Source organism: Ammospiza nelsoni, chromosome 2 (genome assembly GCF_027579445.1).
Source record: "Ammospiza nelsoni isolate bAmmNel1 chromosome 2, bAmmNel1.pri, whole genome shotgun sequence".
NCBI classification, from domain to species: domain Eukaryota; kingdom Metazoa; phylum Chordata; class Aves; order Passeriformes; family Passerellidae; genus Ammospiza; species Ammospiza nelsoni.
Window position 1 is genome coordinate 44913153 of NC_080634.1, and position 19425 is coordinate 44932577.

At 40.8% G+C, this 19425-nt stretch overlaps 1 protein-coding gene across 7 annotated transcripts in view; it reads left to right on the forward strand.

The window, feature by feature from the left end:
- The first annotated feature begins 4771 nt into the window (after positions 1 to 4771).
- GRIA4 (glutamate ionotropic receptor AMPA type subunit 4) overlaps positions 4772 to 19425 on the forward strand; it is a 215861-nt gene continuing 201207 nt past the window's right edge. For all 7 annotated transcript variants that reach the window (XM_059467009.1, XM_059467008.1, XM_059467010.1 and 4 more), the window contains exons 1-2: positions 4772 to 5182; positions 6324 to 6482. In XM_059467009.1, the coding sequence (XP_059322992.1) occupies positions 5095 to 5182; positions 6324 to 6482 (247 nt within the window). In that variant the 5' untranslated portion in view covers positions 4772 to 5094. The remainder of the gene's footprint in view (positions 5183 to 6323; positions 6483 to 19425) is intronic.

Here is a 19425-nt window from a genome sequence, read left to right on the forward strand (position 1 = left end):
TGTTCTCTCTACCCCAGAATTTAAATTAATGAAAAATAGTAAGAATGAAAATAGGTGGAAAAGATCTTGCAAAATGGAATAAATTGCTGTGAAGCTATTTCTTGAAAAGGAGTTCTGCTACTGAAAGAAAACTGTATCTTCTTTTTTGTGTGATGGTTATCTATTCAGTACTGCTGATATGACTACAAAAGTTCACATGAGACCATGCCAAAGGGTGGAGTGCACCCAAAAAAAGTACATAGAAAAATTCTATGATGATGATTTGTTTTTTATTTACTTTTTATTGCCTAGCACTTCACAAAAGACATAGCCGTGTCCCAGAGTTTACAGTCTAAGGGATCTATTTGACAGATGTGTGAGCTACAGCATTTCATAAGGCAAGAAAGGACTAAAAAAGTACAGGGTGTTGACTCAACTGGTTTTGCCACCATTTATTTATTGCTGAAGCATTTCCAGTGGCCACACAGTGAGAGCTGCAATGAAAATTGTATTTGAAGCAAGACTAATCTGAATGAAGGAGTCTCTTTTGGGATGGATCTCTGTACCCAGATGGTTGTGCCATGGGGAGCCATTGTGGCACAGACATTTGCCTGCTCTGGAAGGAATCATTAGGAGCCCTGGCACACAGTCCAGGGGCATGGTGCTGTTTGTTTTAAAGCTGCCTCTGTGCACCTGCAACCTGCTAGGAAGGGTGATGGTGGATCTCTATTTTTGTGTCTTTTGATAGTGAAATTGTCATTCTTTCCTTCTCTCTGTGCTCCTGATTGTTACAACCTATCCTTGACAATTGGCACAGCCTTTACATTCTCCCTTTCTCACTCAAGACCTCCCTCAAAAAGTTACACATCTCCAGACACATAATAGCATGCCTTTTTAGTAGATGGTGTAGCTGGAATTTGCATTTTGGGTGCAAGAACCTATAAATAAGAGTCAAAGTTGCTACTTCAGCATGTGGTTATTTATGTACTACATATGTAAGACGAACTCTGTCCATGGTGCTAGATATCTGTCTCCTCCCTATCCTGCTTTTCCTCTGGGATTTCCATAATGAATGCCTCTGGTATCTTCTCTGCAGTTTTATTCCTCCTAGCTAACATACAGCCTTCATCTCTTCTTTAGAGTAAATATTCTCATATTATTCAAGTTCCTGCAGGGTCTTTTCATACAGTCATTTTGTTCAAGCACAAGACTATCTGATCAAGGAAATAGCCAAGGGTTTCCAAACCTTGCCAGAGGCAGGGGGGCTAAAGTCATATTCCTGCATCTTCTGCAGCAGGAATCATTCATGTGCTGCAGAGATAGCCAGACTCTGCTGATTCTCTACAGAGTGAGTCTTCTCTCTAGTGGTGGCCTCCAGCCAAGGCCAACAGGAGCTGTTTGTGCCCAAAGGCAGAGCAAGCCCTCACCACGGACTGTCAGCACTCCCCAGACAGACCCCCTCTAGTCTATCCCTCCCATACAACTGATGCATTCAACGAAACTTCTTTCACTAATTTCTTGATTTCTCTGATATTTCATTGTGGAATTCTGAGGCCTGTCCCTCGTTCCCTCAATCACCAAACACAACTTTCCTAGGTTGCCTGAGGGGAACTAAGGGAATCCTGGGACCTCAGCTCAGGAGTGGCTTCAGCACAGCACCAGGAGAACACACAGGCTCTTCCTTCTGGTCTCCTCTTGCTTGGCAGGCCACAGCTAAACTGGTCTGTGTGGCCAGGCTGGGCTGGGAGGGTGTGCTGCAGGCTTGGCCTCTGTCACAGAACACCACAAGCTCCCAAAAGGAGCCAGTTTCATCCTGTTCCAAAACAGACCCATGGCTGCCCAAATCTGAGGCCATCAGTGATGCTTGGTGGCACCTCTGTACTGCCCAGGAGGAGGAGAGAGAAAGTCATGGAAGAAGGAGTGAAGTTGAGCCTGGTAAGAGAGGTGTGTGTGGGGTGTGTTTATAGTTTTGTCTTTGTTTCTTACCATCCTATTCTACCCCTTACTGGCAATAAATTAAATTACCTTTACTCAATTGGAGTCTGTTTTGCCTGTGATAGTAACTGGTGAGTGATCTCCTCGTCTACCATGACCCATCAGCTTTTTCACCTTATTTTTCACCCCCTTCCTTTTGGGAATGGGAGAGCAGCTTCGTAGGGACCTGGCAATCAGACAAAGTTAACTCACCAGAGCAGTAGAGAGTCTAAAATCTTATCTCACCTTTCTTCCCCTCCAGCCTTAAGCCTGATTACATCCCTGTTACATCCCTTTCCTGTACCAGTTCTTCTGTAAGATAAACATTGTCATCAATCACTTCACCATCTCCCATTCACTTCTCAAAACTTACTGAAATAGGATTTTCCCCCTTTGATACTGCAATTCTTTATTTTTTTTCCCCTTGTGTCTTTTAAACAAAATTTCTACAGTATAGCCTCATCCCCTTTCTTTCCTCTGCTTTCCACAGCTGCCAAAATGATCCTGAGCAGTCTGGGCAAGGGAGGGTCAAGTGGAGGACGGGATTATTTCCAGGAACAGCACTGAGTGATACCATTACAGGAATACTGGGTTCATCTCTGACAGTGAACATTAGAAACCAAAGCCAGAAAAATGCTGGTTTTAACAAACGAGAGAAGATATCAACTTGAACAACTTACCCTGGGAAGTGATGGATTTCCTGTCCCTTGAAGTCTTTAAATCAAGATTGGATGTTTCTCTAAAATATATTGTCCAACTCCAAGAGAAATTACAGATTTGATGGAGGAACCTCTGGGTGAGACTCTTGGTCAGATCAGGGTAGACCATTGTGTGTTCCTTGTGCACTCTCAAATTAAATTTAAATTAGCATGCTACCATTGTGTTTGAAAAAGACCAAAGCATGCCTCAGCTCAGTTAGCAGGCAGTACCTTGCTGATCACTATCATGGATAAAGGTCTAAAATCTTAATATTTAATACTTATTTTGCATGAATTCACATGCATATTTGCCAGCAAAATAACTAAATGTTTTTCCAAGTTCACTTGTTCTTAGTGACAAAGAACCAGACAGCCATGGAAATACTATTTTCATTGCTTTTTATCTGGGTTTACAAAGTCAAAAAGTTAAATGATGAACAGTGGAGGAAAAGAGGAACCAAATTTTGGGGAGAATTTAGGGAGACAAAGGAGGCAAAGCAAGGAAGAAGAAAAGAAAATCAAACAAGAGCGAAAGCAGAAGTTACAAAAAGAGATGGGTAAATAATGTGAAGAACAAGCCTGCCATTTCAGAGAGAAGACTGGAAAACGTGAAGGGAAAGTAAACAGAAGTAGAAGATTTACTGAAACATAAAGTATTCTGAAATGCAGGTTAAGTCTGTTTGCCATTGACCTGCAAAGAAATCTTTCAAAAAGTAATTAATTTACAGGAATTTCGCCGTCTCCCAAACACACACACACACAGAGTCATGCGCACAGCTGGACACATCCACACTGATGAGTCTGTCTATCTATACATCTCTGCTTTCAATGTTCTCTGCTTACTCTCCCATGTGGTAGATGCTAGGAGCCCACAATCATTCTTCACAAATCACTGTCACCCTCTGCAGCAAATAGAGGGGTTGTATTTCACCCTGCAACAGGAGAGTTTGAGGACACAAGGTGCAGTAAAAAACTAAGAAAGTAAACTTGAGTGAAAGGAGGCAAAACTCTGATCTTGGAGCAAATGTGTGTGTTTCAAAGCAGAGCCATAAAGCTCACCTTGAAAAAATCACTATTCTTTCATATTGCCAATTAACATTTTAAAATTATGCTATTGCAACTCCAGTCATTCCCTGTGACTGACAGAAATATCTTGTAAAGCCACATGTGAAGCTAGAAGCTCCCTCCTCTGACATACAGCTATTGTTGGATGATTTCATTACCTATCATTTATTATATATATCTTTTAATTATTAACTGCAATAGACCCAGACTTCTAGCAGCTCCTCTGGGAAACTTCCAAGGCTTCAAGAGAAAAATTCAAAGGCACCAGAAAAAGACTAGACAGTAAAAGAGCTCCATTTTTTTTCCTCCCACTTAAAAATATTAAGAAATTAAAAAAAAAAAAAAAAAAAAGAAAGAAAGAAAATAGAAAATAGCGAAAAGGAGGTGGCGTAGGAGCAGTGAAGTTTTCCTTTGCATTCGCTCTCCTCCCTTTGGCACGAGTGGCACAGCGCTGAGCGCTGCCCTGCTCGCTCCATCCCCTGCCGCAAAGCGCGGCCGGCAGCGCGGAGCGCTCCCGCGGGGAGGGGGGCTCGCCTGCCCCGCTCCGCAGCCGCTCAGCGCACGCACACCCGCCCGGTCACCCTCAGTAATAACAGCGGGTACTTCACAGCAGCAGCCCCAGGGATGGGCTGCGGAGGACGAGCCTCCCGCGCCCCGCCCGGGGCACTGTCCTTGCCGGCCCGACTCCGGCCGCACAAAGTTCAGCGATGCTGCGCGCCCGCGGATGGGGGAGCGGCACGAAAAAGGCGGGGTGAGGGGCGCGAATAAAAATTTATAAAAACCACCAGTACCATCAACAACAACAAAAAAAAAAAGCCCCCCCAGAAATTAAAAATACGGGCGAACGCGGCGCCTGCGGCCGGCGCGGCGGCTCCGCGGCTCGGGGCGGAGCGGGGCGCGCTCGGCGGCCGCTCCCGCCCGCGGCGGTGCGGGCGGCGGGGGGGGCGCACGGCGCATGTCCGCCCGCGCCGCGCCGCGCCTCCGCCAGACGCTGCCCCCCGCCGCCAAACTCACCACCATCTTCTGCATGTGCAACATTTGCAGCCGGACACACTCCGCTCCCCGGCGATGGAGACTGCGGGAAAAATCCGCCGCGGCGGCATGGCTTGCTGAAGCGGCAGCCGGGAGAGAGGCAGGGCGCGAGCGGGAGAGGATAGCGAACAAATTCTAAAACCAAACCACCCGAAAAAAAAAAAAAGAGAAAAAAGAAAAAGAAAAAGGAGGAAACCTCTCTTTTTCTCCCCCTTCCCTTTTTTTTTTTTTAATTTTTTTTTTTTTTATTCCTGGTTTTGTGTGTATCCTCCTCGCCCTCGATGCCTCTTTAAACAGCATCCAGCGAGCGAGCGGGAGAAGGCGAGACAGAGAGGCAGAAGAGAAGATGAGGATAATTTGCAGACAGCTTGTCTTGTTGTTTTCTGGCTTTTGGGGACTAGCAATGGGAGCTTTTCCTAGCAGCGTGCAAATAGGTAAGCGCTGCATTGGGCTGCGTGCGTGTGTCCAGGGGTTCAATCCTTTGCGAAGTGAGTTGAAAAGCAGGCTCTGGAGGCAGCTTTTGCAGATTTCTCCTCCAGCACCATCCCATTTCCGTGCCTGCACGAATCATCCTCGTGTTTCTGTGTATGTGCCTCCGTGTGTCTGTGTGTGTGTAAATATTTCTGTGTGCGTTCGCGTGCGGGAAGGAGGATGCTTGTCTTGTGCAGAACTCCTTCCAGCCCCGGGGGTGCGGTGTCGACAGGGCACGAAGGGGCTCGGGGCTGGTGCCCCTTGGCTGCTTTAGCCCCCTCCGACTCCCCTTGCTCTTGCCTGACTCTCGAAGGAATGGCGAGTCCTGAGCAGCGGAGGTTGCGGTAGCCGGCAGGGATGGGGGGGCAAAAGGCTACATCGTCCTTCGTTCCTCTGTGTAGTTGGAAAGTTTAGGGTTTTGTAAGTGTGTCCCTCTAGTCCTGTGCCCCATCCTTACCCCTTTCCCATCGCCTCCCGCTTCCCTCCTTTCGGACGTGTTTGGGATGGGACGCAGCTATCTGAATTCTTTCCAGCTCAGCTCCATCACTGCATCATTTCTTGTGGACTTGTAAAGATGCTGCTAATAAGGCTGAGCTGCTCCCTGCCTGCACATGGCTGCAGAGGAGCAAAGTTCATTATCTTCCTCTTCAGTGCAGATTATCCTACGCCGAGTTGGTATTCCCTTTTTTTAATCCAGAAAGCATCGTTCCGCTTAATCAGCCCGCCACTTAATGTGAGAGGCTGTTGAGCAGCTGATTTACCAGTGTGTTCAGTATCAAGGAGATGGAGGCTAAACACTTTAAAAGGTCACTGTAATCATGACAAATCTGGGTATTTATGTATGAAAGGCTGAAAACCGAGAAGTCAGAAAAGAAGCATGAATGCATCAGGGAGGTTAAAATCGATTGAGGACGGTGATTTAAAGGCAGTGATTGTGATTATGAATACGATTAGTTCCTTATCCATTAAAGTCTTAGGACTTGCCTTACTGTGCAGCTTTGGGAGAGACAGTTGCTTGGTTTTACAAGACACTAAGTGGCTTGCAAATGATTTACCCAGCTGCTTTTGCTTTTTGCTTTTTTTTTTTTTTTCTGTTTTTTGTAGGTGGTCTCTTCATCAGGAACACAGATCAGGAATACACTGCTTTTCGATTAGCAATCTTTCTTCATAACACCAGCCCCAATGCATCCGAAGCACCTTTTAATTTGGTTCCTCATGTAGACAACATTGAAACAGCCAACAGCTTCGCTGTAACAAATGCCTGTAAGTAAACATGCCACTGATCCGACCACCTTACACATAAATTGCAGTGGAAAGAACAGGAAACCACGTAGTTATCTTGCATTGTAAATATGTCGGGAAGTCTGTCTTCGGTACAGATAGCCTTTGCAGAACAGCAAAAGGGGCAGCAGTCCTCGTTAGTTCCTTAGTGGAGCAAAATCCCCTCTCCTGCCTTCTGCTGACTAACCTGATGTGACATTTACTTTGGTAAAAAGTAAACTGCAGTATTACTGTAGTTTCTTGCTTCTTTGTTTCTATGGAGATGAATTTTGTTGTTGTAAAGAAAAATTGTGAATGTGTCAATAAGCGCATAAACCCCACACTTTTGTTTGCTTCTGTGCATGCTGTGCCTTGCATGTATTTGAAAATATATGATAATGTTTGTGCTCCCAGATGCTTTTCTAATGGCTGGAAAGGAGACAGGGAAGCAGTGGTGTGCAGGATAATATATCTGAGTTGCTTGACGCTGCAGTTGATCTGGTGATGTCACTTGAGGCAGCCCTGCTCTTATATTCTAGGTTGTAAATGTCTCTTACCATTTCGTAATGCATACATCCTGTGGATATGTCTCTGTGCATCCATACATTGGTGCCAAATCAAGTTAGTATCTGAGCTACTTGGTTTCACAGACCACCTCAACTGGAACAAATATTCTCGTCCTACTATATATTTTATAAACACACACACACCCACATACACACAGATGCACATACACAATGAGAGGAAGACAGAGCAAGAAATGCCCTTAACAAATGAGGTAACATTTATTTTCTTTAATTTCCATTTTGATAAAAGTGATGTATAATTAGCTGAACTTGCTACATTTCAGTCACCCCAGGAACCTTACCAGTGGTTAAAACATGTACTAGATATGCCTAATCTCTGAGAGGGGCAAAGCATTATTTCTATTTCTTTTCGTGTGTGTCTGCCTTCTTAAAAGGAATTCATGTTATTATGTAAGATGCTGGTGTACTGTGGGGCAGAGCTGAAGACTGTAGTAGCGTTACTACTTTGATGTTCATATTTCAGGACTCTATAGGTTTTCCTCTGTAGCTCTTAAGTTTTCCAGTCCCTCCTCTCCGTTCATGAGTGAATTGCCTCTGGAAGTAGATGCTCTAAGCGACATTGCTGAGCGAGTTTAAAATAGAAACATACTGGAGAATGTCTTACTGCTCATGGTGCCTTTAAAATATGTGCTGTGTTTCTCTTCACTTTCTCACTGCCATCTCTGTGGCACTTTTTAATATGTAAACATACAATATGCTGTGCAGTTCTCATGAATAATTTATTGCATGATTACTAAATTTATTTATCCAAGTCTTTGCTACTTCAAGTTTCAGATGACCTTGCCACCCTGTTTAAGAGGAAAAGCTTCTGAGCTGCCAAAATGGCTCCATTCATTTTATGCAGGAAAGGGTGATGTCCCGTAAAGCGTGGATTCTATATTAAGCAATGTATTAATTGTATTTAGCCTGGAAATCAGTATCAAATTCCATAAGGCAAAAACATTTCAAAAGATGCTTTGAAACTGGAAGGAATCAGGTCTGTGCAGGTGTAGTACATTGAGAAAATACTACAGTTCATGTCAACTTTTGAAAGCACTGATAATATTTATTCCATGAAGACCAATGACACACTAGCATTTTTAAACTTAAATTTTTAGCAAATGGGATGGGACTAAAATTTTTGTGTTCTAAAATCTGTAATTTTAATTTAAGTCAATTATTCTAGATTCTGCCTATGCATCTAGTTTTGTCAATTTCTCAAGCTATTGCTTCATTTTGGATTAAGGATATTGCTTAGTCTTTCCATTTGAATGTTAGTGAACTAATTCTGATTTGCACACATTTAAAATTATCTAAAATAGCACCACTTCACTGTGTAAAACTAAACACCTTTAAATTCAAAGAAGTGTTTGGCCAAACCTTTGCTGATTTACACTATTTGCAGCAGATTCTTCTCTCTTTCTAACCACCTTATGCTATTTTTGCCTTTTATTTAACTGAGGAACACCTCTCCCATTATGTTTGCTGTCATTTATAGAAATAGTGATTCATAACCTGATCCTTTTTTTTTCTTCTTTAAACTGAACCCAGTTTCGGTTCCAAAGTATTTAAGAGCTTTAGAAATGACGAATCCTTGTAGTATGGGGAGGTGGCAGAGAAGAAAGGGAAATTAAATGTATATGCTTATGTGTGTATATGCTCATAAAATTCTGTACATTTGTATTAAATAGAAGTAATCCTAAAGGCCTTATTTATGTTTCTGCTTGCCACTTAAATGCACATGTATTTTTGCATTAGTCCAAGTTTGCATTTATTTCGTGTTTTGCAGTCTTGTGCCAATAATCTGACTACTTCTTTTTAAAAACATTTTATTACTGAAGAATATATTTTAAACAACAGATATTCTCCTAATGAAATGTAGGCAAACCAACTGACAACTGAATGAACATATCTCATGTTCCTTAAGCTAAATGTGAGCAGAGTCCTGCAAAAATCAATTGTCTGATAGCTGGAGGACACTGGCTTCCATGTGATTGAATTTCCTGGCTTGACAGAGGCTTCTAAAGCGCACATGTGTGAGTTTTTCTAACCTAATTAAAGAAACCCCCACCATCAGCTCTGAATTAAGTGATTTCATATGTTTTAATATGAATTGAAAACTCTTTGCTGAACCGCTGTGAAACAGTGGGTTTGGACCTTGCTGTTTGCGTGGAAATTACTCAGAGCACACGTCCCCAAACAAAAGCCTGAGAGCTTCTGGACCGAGATGAATATTCATGTGAGTTCAAGCATAAAGCCCTGAGACATTACCAGTTTCCTCTACTTCTGTTTCCATTTGCTGCAGAGGTTACTTGTGCAGATTCAGGGCCTGACCCTTTGCATGTGTCAGAGACAGTAGACAGATTATTTCAAAGGATTATGGATGGCATACTAGCAGGTAACTCACTGCAACACTGGATAAACTTTAATGGTTTTTTTTTGTTTTCACTAGGTTAAAAACATCTATCAAAATGTTCACCCAGGATACTTTTGGAACTGGAAAATTTTGTATGTTCAATGTCATAGCTAATTTCCAATGGTTATTTTATGCATTTTTGTTGTCTTCAAACAGGCCTAGAACATTAGTATTTTTATTTTAAATCTTGAATGCATATGGAAACAGGTTGCCTTAATAGATAGAATCTGTTGTGAGTTATCAAAATTGATCTGATCTATATCACTTTGGAGATTTCAGTCCTTTTTCTTTTCCCTTCACATTTGTGTGTTTTATTTAAACTCTGTTCATTTCTTTTGCACTACATACATTATTCAGAGAATCCCTCTTACTGACAGAGCTGAAATTATTCAAAAACATGAATAGTACAAGATTCTTACTCATCAGAACACAATACACCAGAGCTGAAACATTTGTCTATTGGCATACATTGGTTTGCCACTTATAAGCAGGAAATTCTGCTCATGATTAGAAATCTACCTGCATTCAGTTTGATTTCAGATGTTGGAGCAATACATTGATAATTTGGAGGGGATTGTATATATTTATTCTTTAGCTGAATGCAAAATAATTTTTTTCCCTCCGTGCACCATCTATATAGTATGTTAGTATATCTCAGCAACACAGTCAACATTAAACATGCTTGAGTACTTAGGAGAGGTAGTGCTATGGTTTTATAAAGAACTATTTGCCTTTCAGCTCTTGTGGTTGAGAATTTTTCTCAAGTTGAAGTTTGAACAATCCTTAATCTGTAGCAGTTTGCAGTTCTTGCACAGAATTAAGCTAAAGGGAATGAGGAGAGATTGATTCCAGTCTTTCATTAGTGTTTTATAGTAAAGGTAAAGCTTTTCTCTTTGAGTCTGTTTGACTTAATGTGTATTCTGAGATGAATATATACCTAATAAATGTAATTTAGGGAAAATGAGACCCTTCCTTCCTCTTCTGCACAGTTCCATTCTTAGTAGATTTTAATCCCAGTAGAGGCAAACCTCCCAAAGCATAATCTTGTTTATGTGCCACATGAATGCGAAGAAAAGCCTACTGAAATAAAAAAAAAAATTGTATCTTGGAATAACTTTCCTCTTTCTCCAAGAGTTAGTGCCTTGGACTCTTGTGCCCTCTAGATTTATGTGGGGCTGATGACCTGAAATTGGAGGGCCTGATTCTGCCTCACTAGTGGGAATGCAGTTTCTGGGGAAGATCTGCTGAGGTCAGAGGCAGCCCTGAGGTCAGACAGGAGCCTTCCTTGTCACTCTCACCTCTCTATATGTTTGTCTCTGGGTTTGTACATGCTCCCGAGGGGAGCAGCAATATCATTTTGGAGTTAACTTTCTGCTGAGAACTCCAGAAAGCTGAGGAAATAGACTCACACATAGTATTGCCCTTATATTGTGACTATCTGTCATTTTACTTACAGGAGTTTTCAACTTTGATTTCCTCAGCTGCATCATAATGGGATTTTCATTAAATGTGGTTATTAATTCTGCTTTATAATTACAACTCAATTTAGCAATAGAAGCGTAACCTTGGTTGAATAATCAGTGTCATTTAAAAACATGATGTTCTTTATTTAGAAAGTGAGATTTCATACAGCTGAATGATGTTTTGCTATCAAGAGCAGTGCAGTATTCCCAAGGATGCAGTTTGGAGTGTGTTGAGAGTTATCATACAGTCAGGTTTTAACTGCAAAAGCAAATAGTGTACCAGTTAGCTAGAAAGATGGAACTGGATTAAATTCTACCCTTCTAAGACAAGTTCAATTACAAAAATCCTTTTAAGTGAGTGTTTTGCTTTAATATGTGGAATTTATCTCAAGCTAGACTCCAATTACTGTTAACAATTTCTCTTAACATTTTTTATTATTATCAGTTGCTGATGGAATCAAAGAATGTGTGTGTACTTGGGTGTCATCTACCATAAGAAGGATTCTGTATATTTTTTAGAAATAAGAACATCCATATTCAACGAGTTTCATAGCTCTAAATGTGATATTTTTAAATAACCATACAACAGAGAGATCAACTGTCAATATCTCCAGTCCATCAGAGTCTGGTTTTAATTTTCAGGGTTATTGTTGGGAAAATAAAAGATGGGCCTTTGCTGACCTACAGTCAGATTTCTACCCGGGAAATCCAGAACATTCATTTCCCTGGCATTTGTCCTAGCATGTTACTGGACTGACTAAAACTTTAAACTCAAAAGCTTTATATGAGCCTATAGAAATAATTTAATGTTCATTTCAGAGGATTAATAAGAAAGGCTGTGTTCCTTCATTCCTTTTGCAGAAGGCAAAGCAGTGCAGTACTTTTTGTGTAGGACAAAGACTTTAACAAGTAAATTAAATTGATTAACTTCAGCTTTATCATTGTGATCTAAGTTTGTATGCTAGTCAAAATAAGTCATGCATTTCATTTCTAGGTCCTGATTGTTTTGAGACTTGCTTGTTCATGAGAGGGGAAGACGTCTGCTTTGATTTCTTAACAGTTTTAGATCCCACAATGAATTGTGCAATTCCAGACTGTGAGCAGGTGAAGTTCTTTGGATTTAAACATGTTGGACCAAATAATCATTTCTCATAGTTCCTATTCCTTAATATATGACTCATTTAAGGGTATGAAATCTGTACTAGTGCAAAAGTGAAGATGTCTCTGTGATTGCACCAGTGTAATTACAGGGAAAATTGGCCTGTTCTCTAGATTTCCATTCCTTTGAGCACTTAGTTTGAGGCAAAGATTTTGGACTAGTACAGCACCAAGTCTGCTTCTGCAACTGAGGTGGGCACACCAAAGTTATGTGGTAGGACACAAAGTCAATCTAGATAATTTATTCCTGTGTCGATCAAAAATTGTTCTAAATTTTGGAAAATAAATTTACTCAAAAAGTATCTGATCACAGTGTCTTGTTTTGAAATTTCATCATTGCTTTACTGTTAAAACTTTTCTCAGATGTTTTAACATCTTCCTCAGTCTAGTATACGTTCTTACATAGATTTTTGGTTGTTACTATGGCTTACAAAGATTCCTACTGGCTTTTATCAAAGTTGATGTGAATTCATTTGTTTGTCAATGCAGTTGTATCTTGAGTTATCTCAAAAATTCTATATTAGTGATGTCTGCTTTCAGGCACCCAAGTTCAAATAGGAAGGCTACCCTACATTTTGGCACTCAGAGACATTCTAGTATTTTCCAGAGTCCTTAGTAGCCCCTGCCTTCCTCTTGGCAAGTGCTTATGGCTGAGCACTTGGGAAAACCTGTCCTCTGTGCAATATATAATATAATATATAAATAATATAATATATAAAAAAAGTAATGCATGGGGCAAGTGTCTTCTGTCGGTGCTGCTACTTCCTTGTGAGGACTGAGTTTCTTCCCTCTTTTTCCCATAGTCCAGATGAAGTCTGCCTGACTTGTACAAGTAATTGCAGGTTCCGTGTGGTGAGAAGATGGAACCAGAGTGACACATACCCATCATCCTTGTCCTGGCAACACATTGGAAACACCCAGCTCATCCCTCCTCTTCACCAGTTCCTCCAGAGCTTACTATAGCTAAGGTTTATGTTGGACTCAACTGGAAATACCCAGATACTTACAACAAAGCTACTGTAATGGCTGGATTTTGACCAGCTATGTTAGCATTAGCAAACTCCAATGCAAACACTGGCCCTTGTCATGCAGGTTTTTTTCCCCCAGAAAGAGCTGTTTGTGATTTAAATAGGGGCTCTACCTGAGCAGTGATTGCAGTTTGGAACCTCTTAAAAAGAAGGAGCAGTAGGAATCCAGTTTATTTGCAAGAGGAATATGTTCACATTTTTCATCTCATAGCTCAAATTTTTAAACTTAGTAAATTGCTTAACTCCTGTTAGTTTTAAAAACCAAAATGTTTGGCAGTTGGACCCCTGGTACATAATTGCCTGTTTACAAAGAAAGTCAGTTGGGCTACTGTTTTCTTGTGTTCCACAGGCTACTTCAATGTTGTATTTGTATGCAGCAATTGCTCCTGAAGTATGCAGGCTTGTGCAGTACCTTTCACTATATTCATGACCAACATGCAGTTGTTTTTTCCTGCAAATACAAATACAGCCCAAGAGCAAGAAAAAGTACTTAACAGTTTTCACTAGATTATTTATTAGACTGTTTGTGGGGAAAAGCTTTAAACACATTTTGAAGATGTATTAAAATACATTTTTTAACTACTCATAGCAGCTCTCTGTTTCTTGCTTTCAGACCCTCTGTGGGGTAGATTTCTGCATGCACGCTGTTCCAGTAGCTTCTGTGGTGTATTTTTATAATGAACTTAAACCCATGAAAATGCAACTTCATTTTTTATTTGCTTCATTTTTACATTTTTTATTTTATGTTCTTGACGTAAAGTTCAGATCCACCTAGTGAATATCTGTCAAATTTTAGGGAAGTTCACAGACAGAAAGTTAATTGCTGAAAAGAATTGAAATCTTTATGCTTTGCTTGCCACAGATTTCAAGGATATGGAATTTGCATCTTCACATTGTGGCGTAAAAGATGATCCATATGTTAGTATTAGAAATTATCACTCAAAATAGTTAAGAATTATTATTAAAATATTTTTTTGTTAATTTCTTTCTCAGATATGTGCTACACTTATTTTTTTTTATTATTGTCAAGGTCCCCTTCCAACCCAAACCATTCCACAATTTCTTTTTCTTAGAGATTTCACTGATGTCACCATGTCAGGGTCAGATCTGTTTTCCCAGTGGGAAAAGCAATTCATTTAATAGATATTCAAGATAAAAACAGCAGCAAGAGAGGAAATTCTTGTAGAAAGGAAAGTATGAAATGTAGAGTATTATTTGTCCCCAAAAGCTTCCTGTGCTATTTTAATATTCCTGATGTTCAGTAGAGGTGTTTCATGCTACTAGTTAATGTGAGATATGGATCTGGATGATGCTGTGTTAAGGTCTGGAAAACATTGTGTATAAGGGAGAAAGATTTTCTTAAACACAGATACATTCATGTAACATTCAGGAGAGAAAGTTATAATAATTTTTAAGTAGTATTTGGCTATCAATAAATGGTGCACTTGTTTTCTCACCTAAGCTGATGGGGGGGGAAAGGGAAGAGGCTTTTACAGGCCCTCAGTCTCAGCAGAGTAGTGTAGGATCGTCTTGCAAAGATTTCCTCCAGGTTTTCTGTATGGATCCTGGAGAGGTTTGCTAATAAAGACCTTCAGCCTTGGTAATTTCCTTTCATTTAAATGGAGAAGAGTGTTTAAGAGTGGACTTTTCAAAAGCACTGCATCTGGAAGGATAATTTCCTTCAAAAATCAATAGTCATGGGCTCTTGGCTGACTCAGGAGTTTTTCTCACTTCCCCTCCAGGTAGAAAGCACAAGCCAAGTAAAATGCTGGGTTTTGGGGCTGTTCCCATAGCCTGTTAACACTGTCTCTGTGTCTAGCTGTTTGTGTGTCCTCCAACTGAGAGCTGGTCAGGAGTTTTTCTTTCTCAGGTCCTTTGTTTAAAAATCAGTATCTTTGGTCAGCTTCTCACAGGTAAAAGCAGCAGAGTAATGCTGTATGACATGTTATTATATAGATCAATTAATAATTAGAGTTGCTGTCTGGAGGCACAAACAAAGATCCAACTTCAAGATGAAAGATTCAAGAAGAAGAGCATAAGAAGTGTATTGGGACAACTTTCATTGGCATTTGCTGCAGGCTTACATAGATTCCATCACAGTGTGTGTCTGGAAGGTCAGGTGTGGTGCTGAATGGAAGTGATCCAAGTTAGAAGTCCTTGCAGATGATGAGGAAGGATATGAGAGCAGTCTGGGGGAGGAAATGTTGACTGATGGCTATGAGCATCATTGCTTCAACAAAGAAAAAGTAAAGGTCACCAAGTGAATGGGAATGTAGACAGTATGCAATAATGTCCACAGATAAAGGATTGGTGGGACCATTTTGGTCACTCACTGGGAGCATCAAGATGCTTGTCAGCCAACCTCAATACCCTTATCCAACCTGTAATTTTTTTTTTCCCAAATAAATCCAGTCTTAAAGACAAAAAAAAAATCTCAGGTAAATTGTCATGTCATCAACACTTCGTTGGGATATGTCACCCAGCATCTTTGTGTTGAATGTGGGAGCCATAAAGAGTAGGAAAGGAAGAAGTCTACTGGGTCTATTGTTGGCTTTTACTTTGGAGGGATACCATAATCAGCATGATTTTTCAGAGTTGTGCACCTCCCAGAGCCCCTGAGGTTTGTTCTGTATGGTTGCCAGCACAGAAAGGTGGTTTGGGACACCTTTAGTAGCATGGTTTAGGTATGGCAAGATATGTAAGGAGTTACAGAGGCCTTTTTCAAGTTCCCTTGAAAATGCTTAGGGTGGACACAAATGGTAGGGCTTTTTCCCTCGTAAGAATAAAACCATCTCCTAACCCCAGCAGGGACTGTGGCTTGAAGCAGCAGTGATATAAGCTTGCTAAATGTGTTCCAAGACCAAATTAAGTAAATTTTTGCTTACAAATGTGTGCTAATCCCCGTTATTTGTATTCACAGACTCATCTACCTTCAAATACAACTTAATGGTCATATGTGTTACACATATTTCACTTTCTATGAGCCACAGAGGATGTGAATCTATTACTGCTTTCTCCTGGAGGCTTTGGGCTGTTAGCTTAAGATATCAAGAGTTATGAATTTAGCTTTGGAAATCCCTAGTTTCATCTGCTTTGTGTGTCAGACGAGATTGCAGCCTGAACACAAACATGATGATGAATGATATTTAAAACACAAGAATATTTGCAGAAAGCAAAAGACTGAATAAAGGAATACAAGAAGTGCTCCCATAGCTGTCTTTGATGATCTGTTGCAGTGTTCTGAATAGCAGATGTATATGGAAAGAATAACAAAGGACAAACCCTTTCTTTCCTGATACTATTAAGTCCCTAAAACAGGGGCAAGTAGTAACAAAAGACCTCAGCAATTAATTATTGTTGTAGTAATAGCTGTATTTACAATGTTCTGTTTACTCCATCCATTAAATGCTTAGCTTAAATTATTTATTATTCAGTTATTATTGAAATCAGCTGGAAAATGTAAAGGTCTTTTCAGACAACTCAGAAAAAGAACGGGCACAGTTAATGCAAATGCATGTATGCAGCAGGTAATTGACACGGTTTCGGCAGGGGCTGCCTGAGGTGATTTGGAGCCCAGCTGGGAGGTGGGTCTGCCCTGGTTCTTCAGACACCTTTGCAGATCAGAAATGAGAGATTACCCAGAGTAAGGAATTTAATTTAGAGTTTGAGATCTTTCCCCTGAAGTTGCTCTTTGCCCTTCGTGGACACCCAGCTGGGTGGGAGAAAGCTCCAAGATCCATCAGGAGCTGTGTATTAAGGAAACATCATTATTTGGTGTTGGAGAAAGAGGATTCAGAGTGCAGAGAACGGACTGATATGGAGCATGAAGCACCTCTTGCTGCATGGGGAATTTTCTGCTTCTGGAAACACCTGGAAGGTGTGGCTAGTGCTTGTGAACCAGGCACTATAGCGGGTGCGAGCTGACATGACTTTGTAAAGATTTAAGGTGAACATTTGGTTATGCCAAGCTGAAAATGTAGTACAGAGATGGAGTAAGACCTAGACCAGACATCCAGTGAAGCACAGGAGGAGACACAGAGGAAATTCCGTTTGCTTCTATCAGCTATCTGCTTCTCTCTTCTCGTCCTCTGTTTTTTGCTGTTACATGCCCCAGCTTTAGATGACAAAATGAGAGCAGTATTCAAGAAGCACCACCAGTGGAAGCAGTTGACGTGGTGCTTCCCAAGCTCTGCACCACTGAAGAGGATCCAGGCATCCCAGAACCAAATTCATAATGTCCCGGCTCTACCCCACAGCTAGGGACAGGCTGTTGTCCTTCTGGGTTCAGCACCAGAAGCCACAGCAGCTGATTAGCTCCTGTAATGTATTGATTGCAGATAACTGTCAGCTTAACTACTGCAGGGAAAGGAAGGAAAGGGAAAGAGCATAAAGCATTTGATTCTTGGTCACAAGCAAAAAAGAAATTGCATCCTTATATGACCTCAGAAAAACTCTGCTTTTTTCTGTCTTTGTCTTACTCCCCCAAGTCAGACTTGGACTCCAACATGGTCAACACTTTGAGGGAGTGGTGGTGCTGTACCACAAAAAACAGTTCATGCAGATGAATTGGATTGCTTCCCTCCATTCTGTTCTGGGTCTCTAACAGGTGTTGAAGGACTACTGTTTTTTTAATTTCCTGATGAAAGGACCAGAAATGCCATCATTCTTTCGGTTACTGTTTATGATGGGAATCTCTTGCTCTTCAAAACTGCTGGCAGGAACCAGAGATTCACAACTTAATCACATTTTCTTTGTCAGCCTTTCACATACTATACTAAATGGGAGACTAGCAGAAAATCCTTTGAGCAATTACAATAATAGGATAATAATAATTTTTGCAGTTCCTTGCCCTTATATAGTGTCTGTGAAATTAAAATGAGATCCAGCATAATGTTACCCATTTGAAAAGGCATGGATATCCGCTTTCAGGAGCATCACCTTGAGAAACTACTCTCCAGGGCCTTACCTTCCTGCTACCTTTTATTTTAAAGCAGGGCTGTACTGCCACCTTCCTATTCACGTCTGTGAGCAATTGACTGCACAAATGAAGTCACGAAAGAGAATGTGAATGAGGAGAATCAGCACCATGAAGAAGTTTTTTTTCCTCTTGTGCCTATAAAAGAGGGGGTTTTTTTCCTCTTGTGCCCATAAAAGACAGGAGAACATTAAAGGATAATCTCTCCAGTTCAGAGGGAGCGTGCTTACATAAGATATTTTCCTTTCTTGACTGCACATCATGTAGGTCTTAGAAGTACTTGTTAAGAGAGTGAAGTGAGTGCCACCAAAAATGTAACACACAGGTATGGCTTTAAGCCTGTTGATTTCTTAAAAGATGTGCATTACAACAATGTACTGCCTTCCTGTCTGGGAAAGTATTGTCTGCAGACTGTTGGATTATTGGCACAGTAAGTTAGCAGTTTCTAACTACTGAAATAAAATCCCTCAGGGCCTTTGCTTGGCCTCAGTAAAAGTGTTTCACATTTAACTAAAATTATAAGGTTCAGTGTCATGCTTTCAAAACTTTGTACCTATTGTTAGTGCTGTAATGATGGTAAGTTCCTTACGGTATATGAAGGAATAAAGGCGTGCTATAGTTTTTTCACTGAGACAAAAATAGAAAACTCATTAAAATCCTAGGGTTCGGGATTTTTATTTTACTTGTTGATAGAGACTTTCCACACTGAGAATAATGAGCAATTTCAGATTTTAGTGGGAACCTGTCCCTTTTTCCACCTCTCAGCAGACAGAGATGGAAGCATTCAAAACCAGCCAGGAACAAAGCAGACTATCTCCCTGCATTTGTAGCATGGGTGACTGAAAGAATTGTTTGTCACTTGCATTAATGTGTCTGTCCTGATGCTTGACTTCAAGAGAGAAAATAAGGCCTCAGACTTCCTAAAATCCAGGATGTACCACAATTCTGCTCCCTGTATAGCAAGTTGTTACCCCTAGTGGAACTCCATCGAGGGCAGCTTGGATGTGGCCATTCCTGGTGCTGCACTGGATGAAATGCTTTTACCACTGATCATCATCATTGCATGTCAGAGGTTATACAGTAACACTTCACACTCTCTTTTCATCCTCATCAAACAGATGTTTTGGTCCCTGATGTCTGTTTGGCTGTAATCCCCTGGAATTTTAACAGCCTACAGGGGTCCCAAAGGATTGCAGCAGAGGTTTGCTGGAAGATCTCTTTTCCACCATGCCTGTGTTTACCCAGCTAATTCTGTCTCCTTTTGGCTTTGTGAAGGACATGAGGAGAGCAGAAGATGGTGACTCTGTCCTAATTTGCGCCTTTTACTCTTGCATCTACAT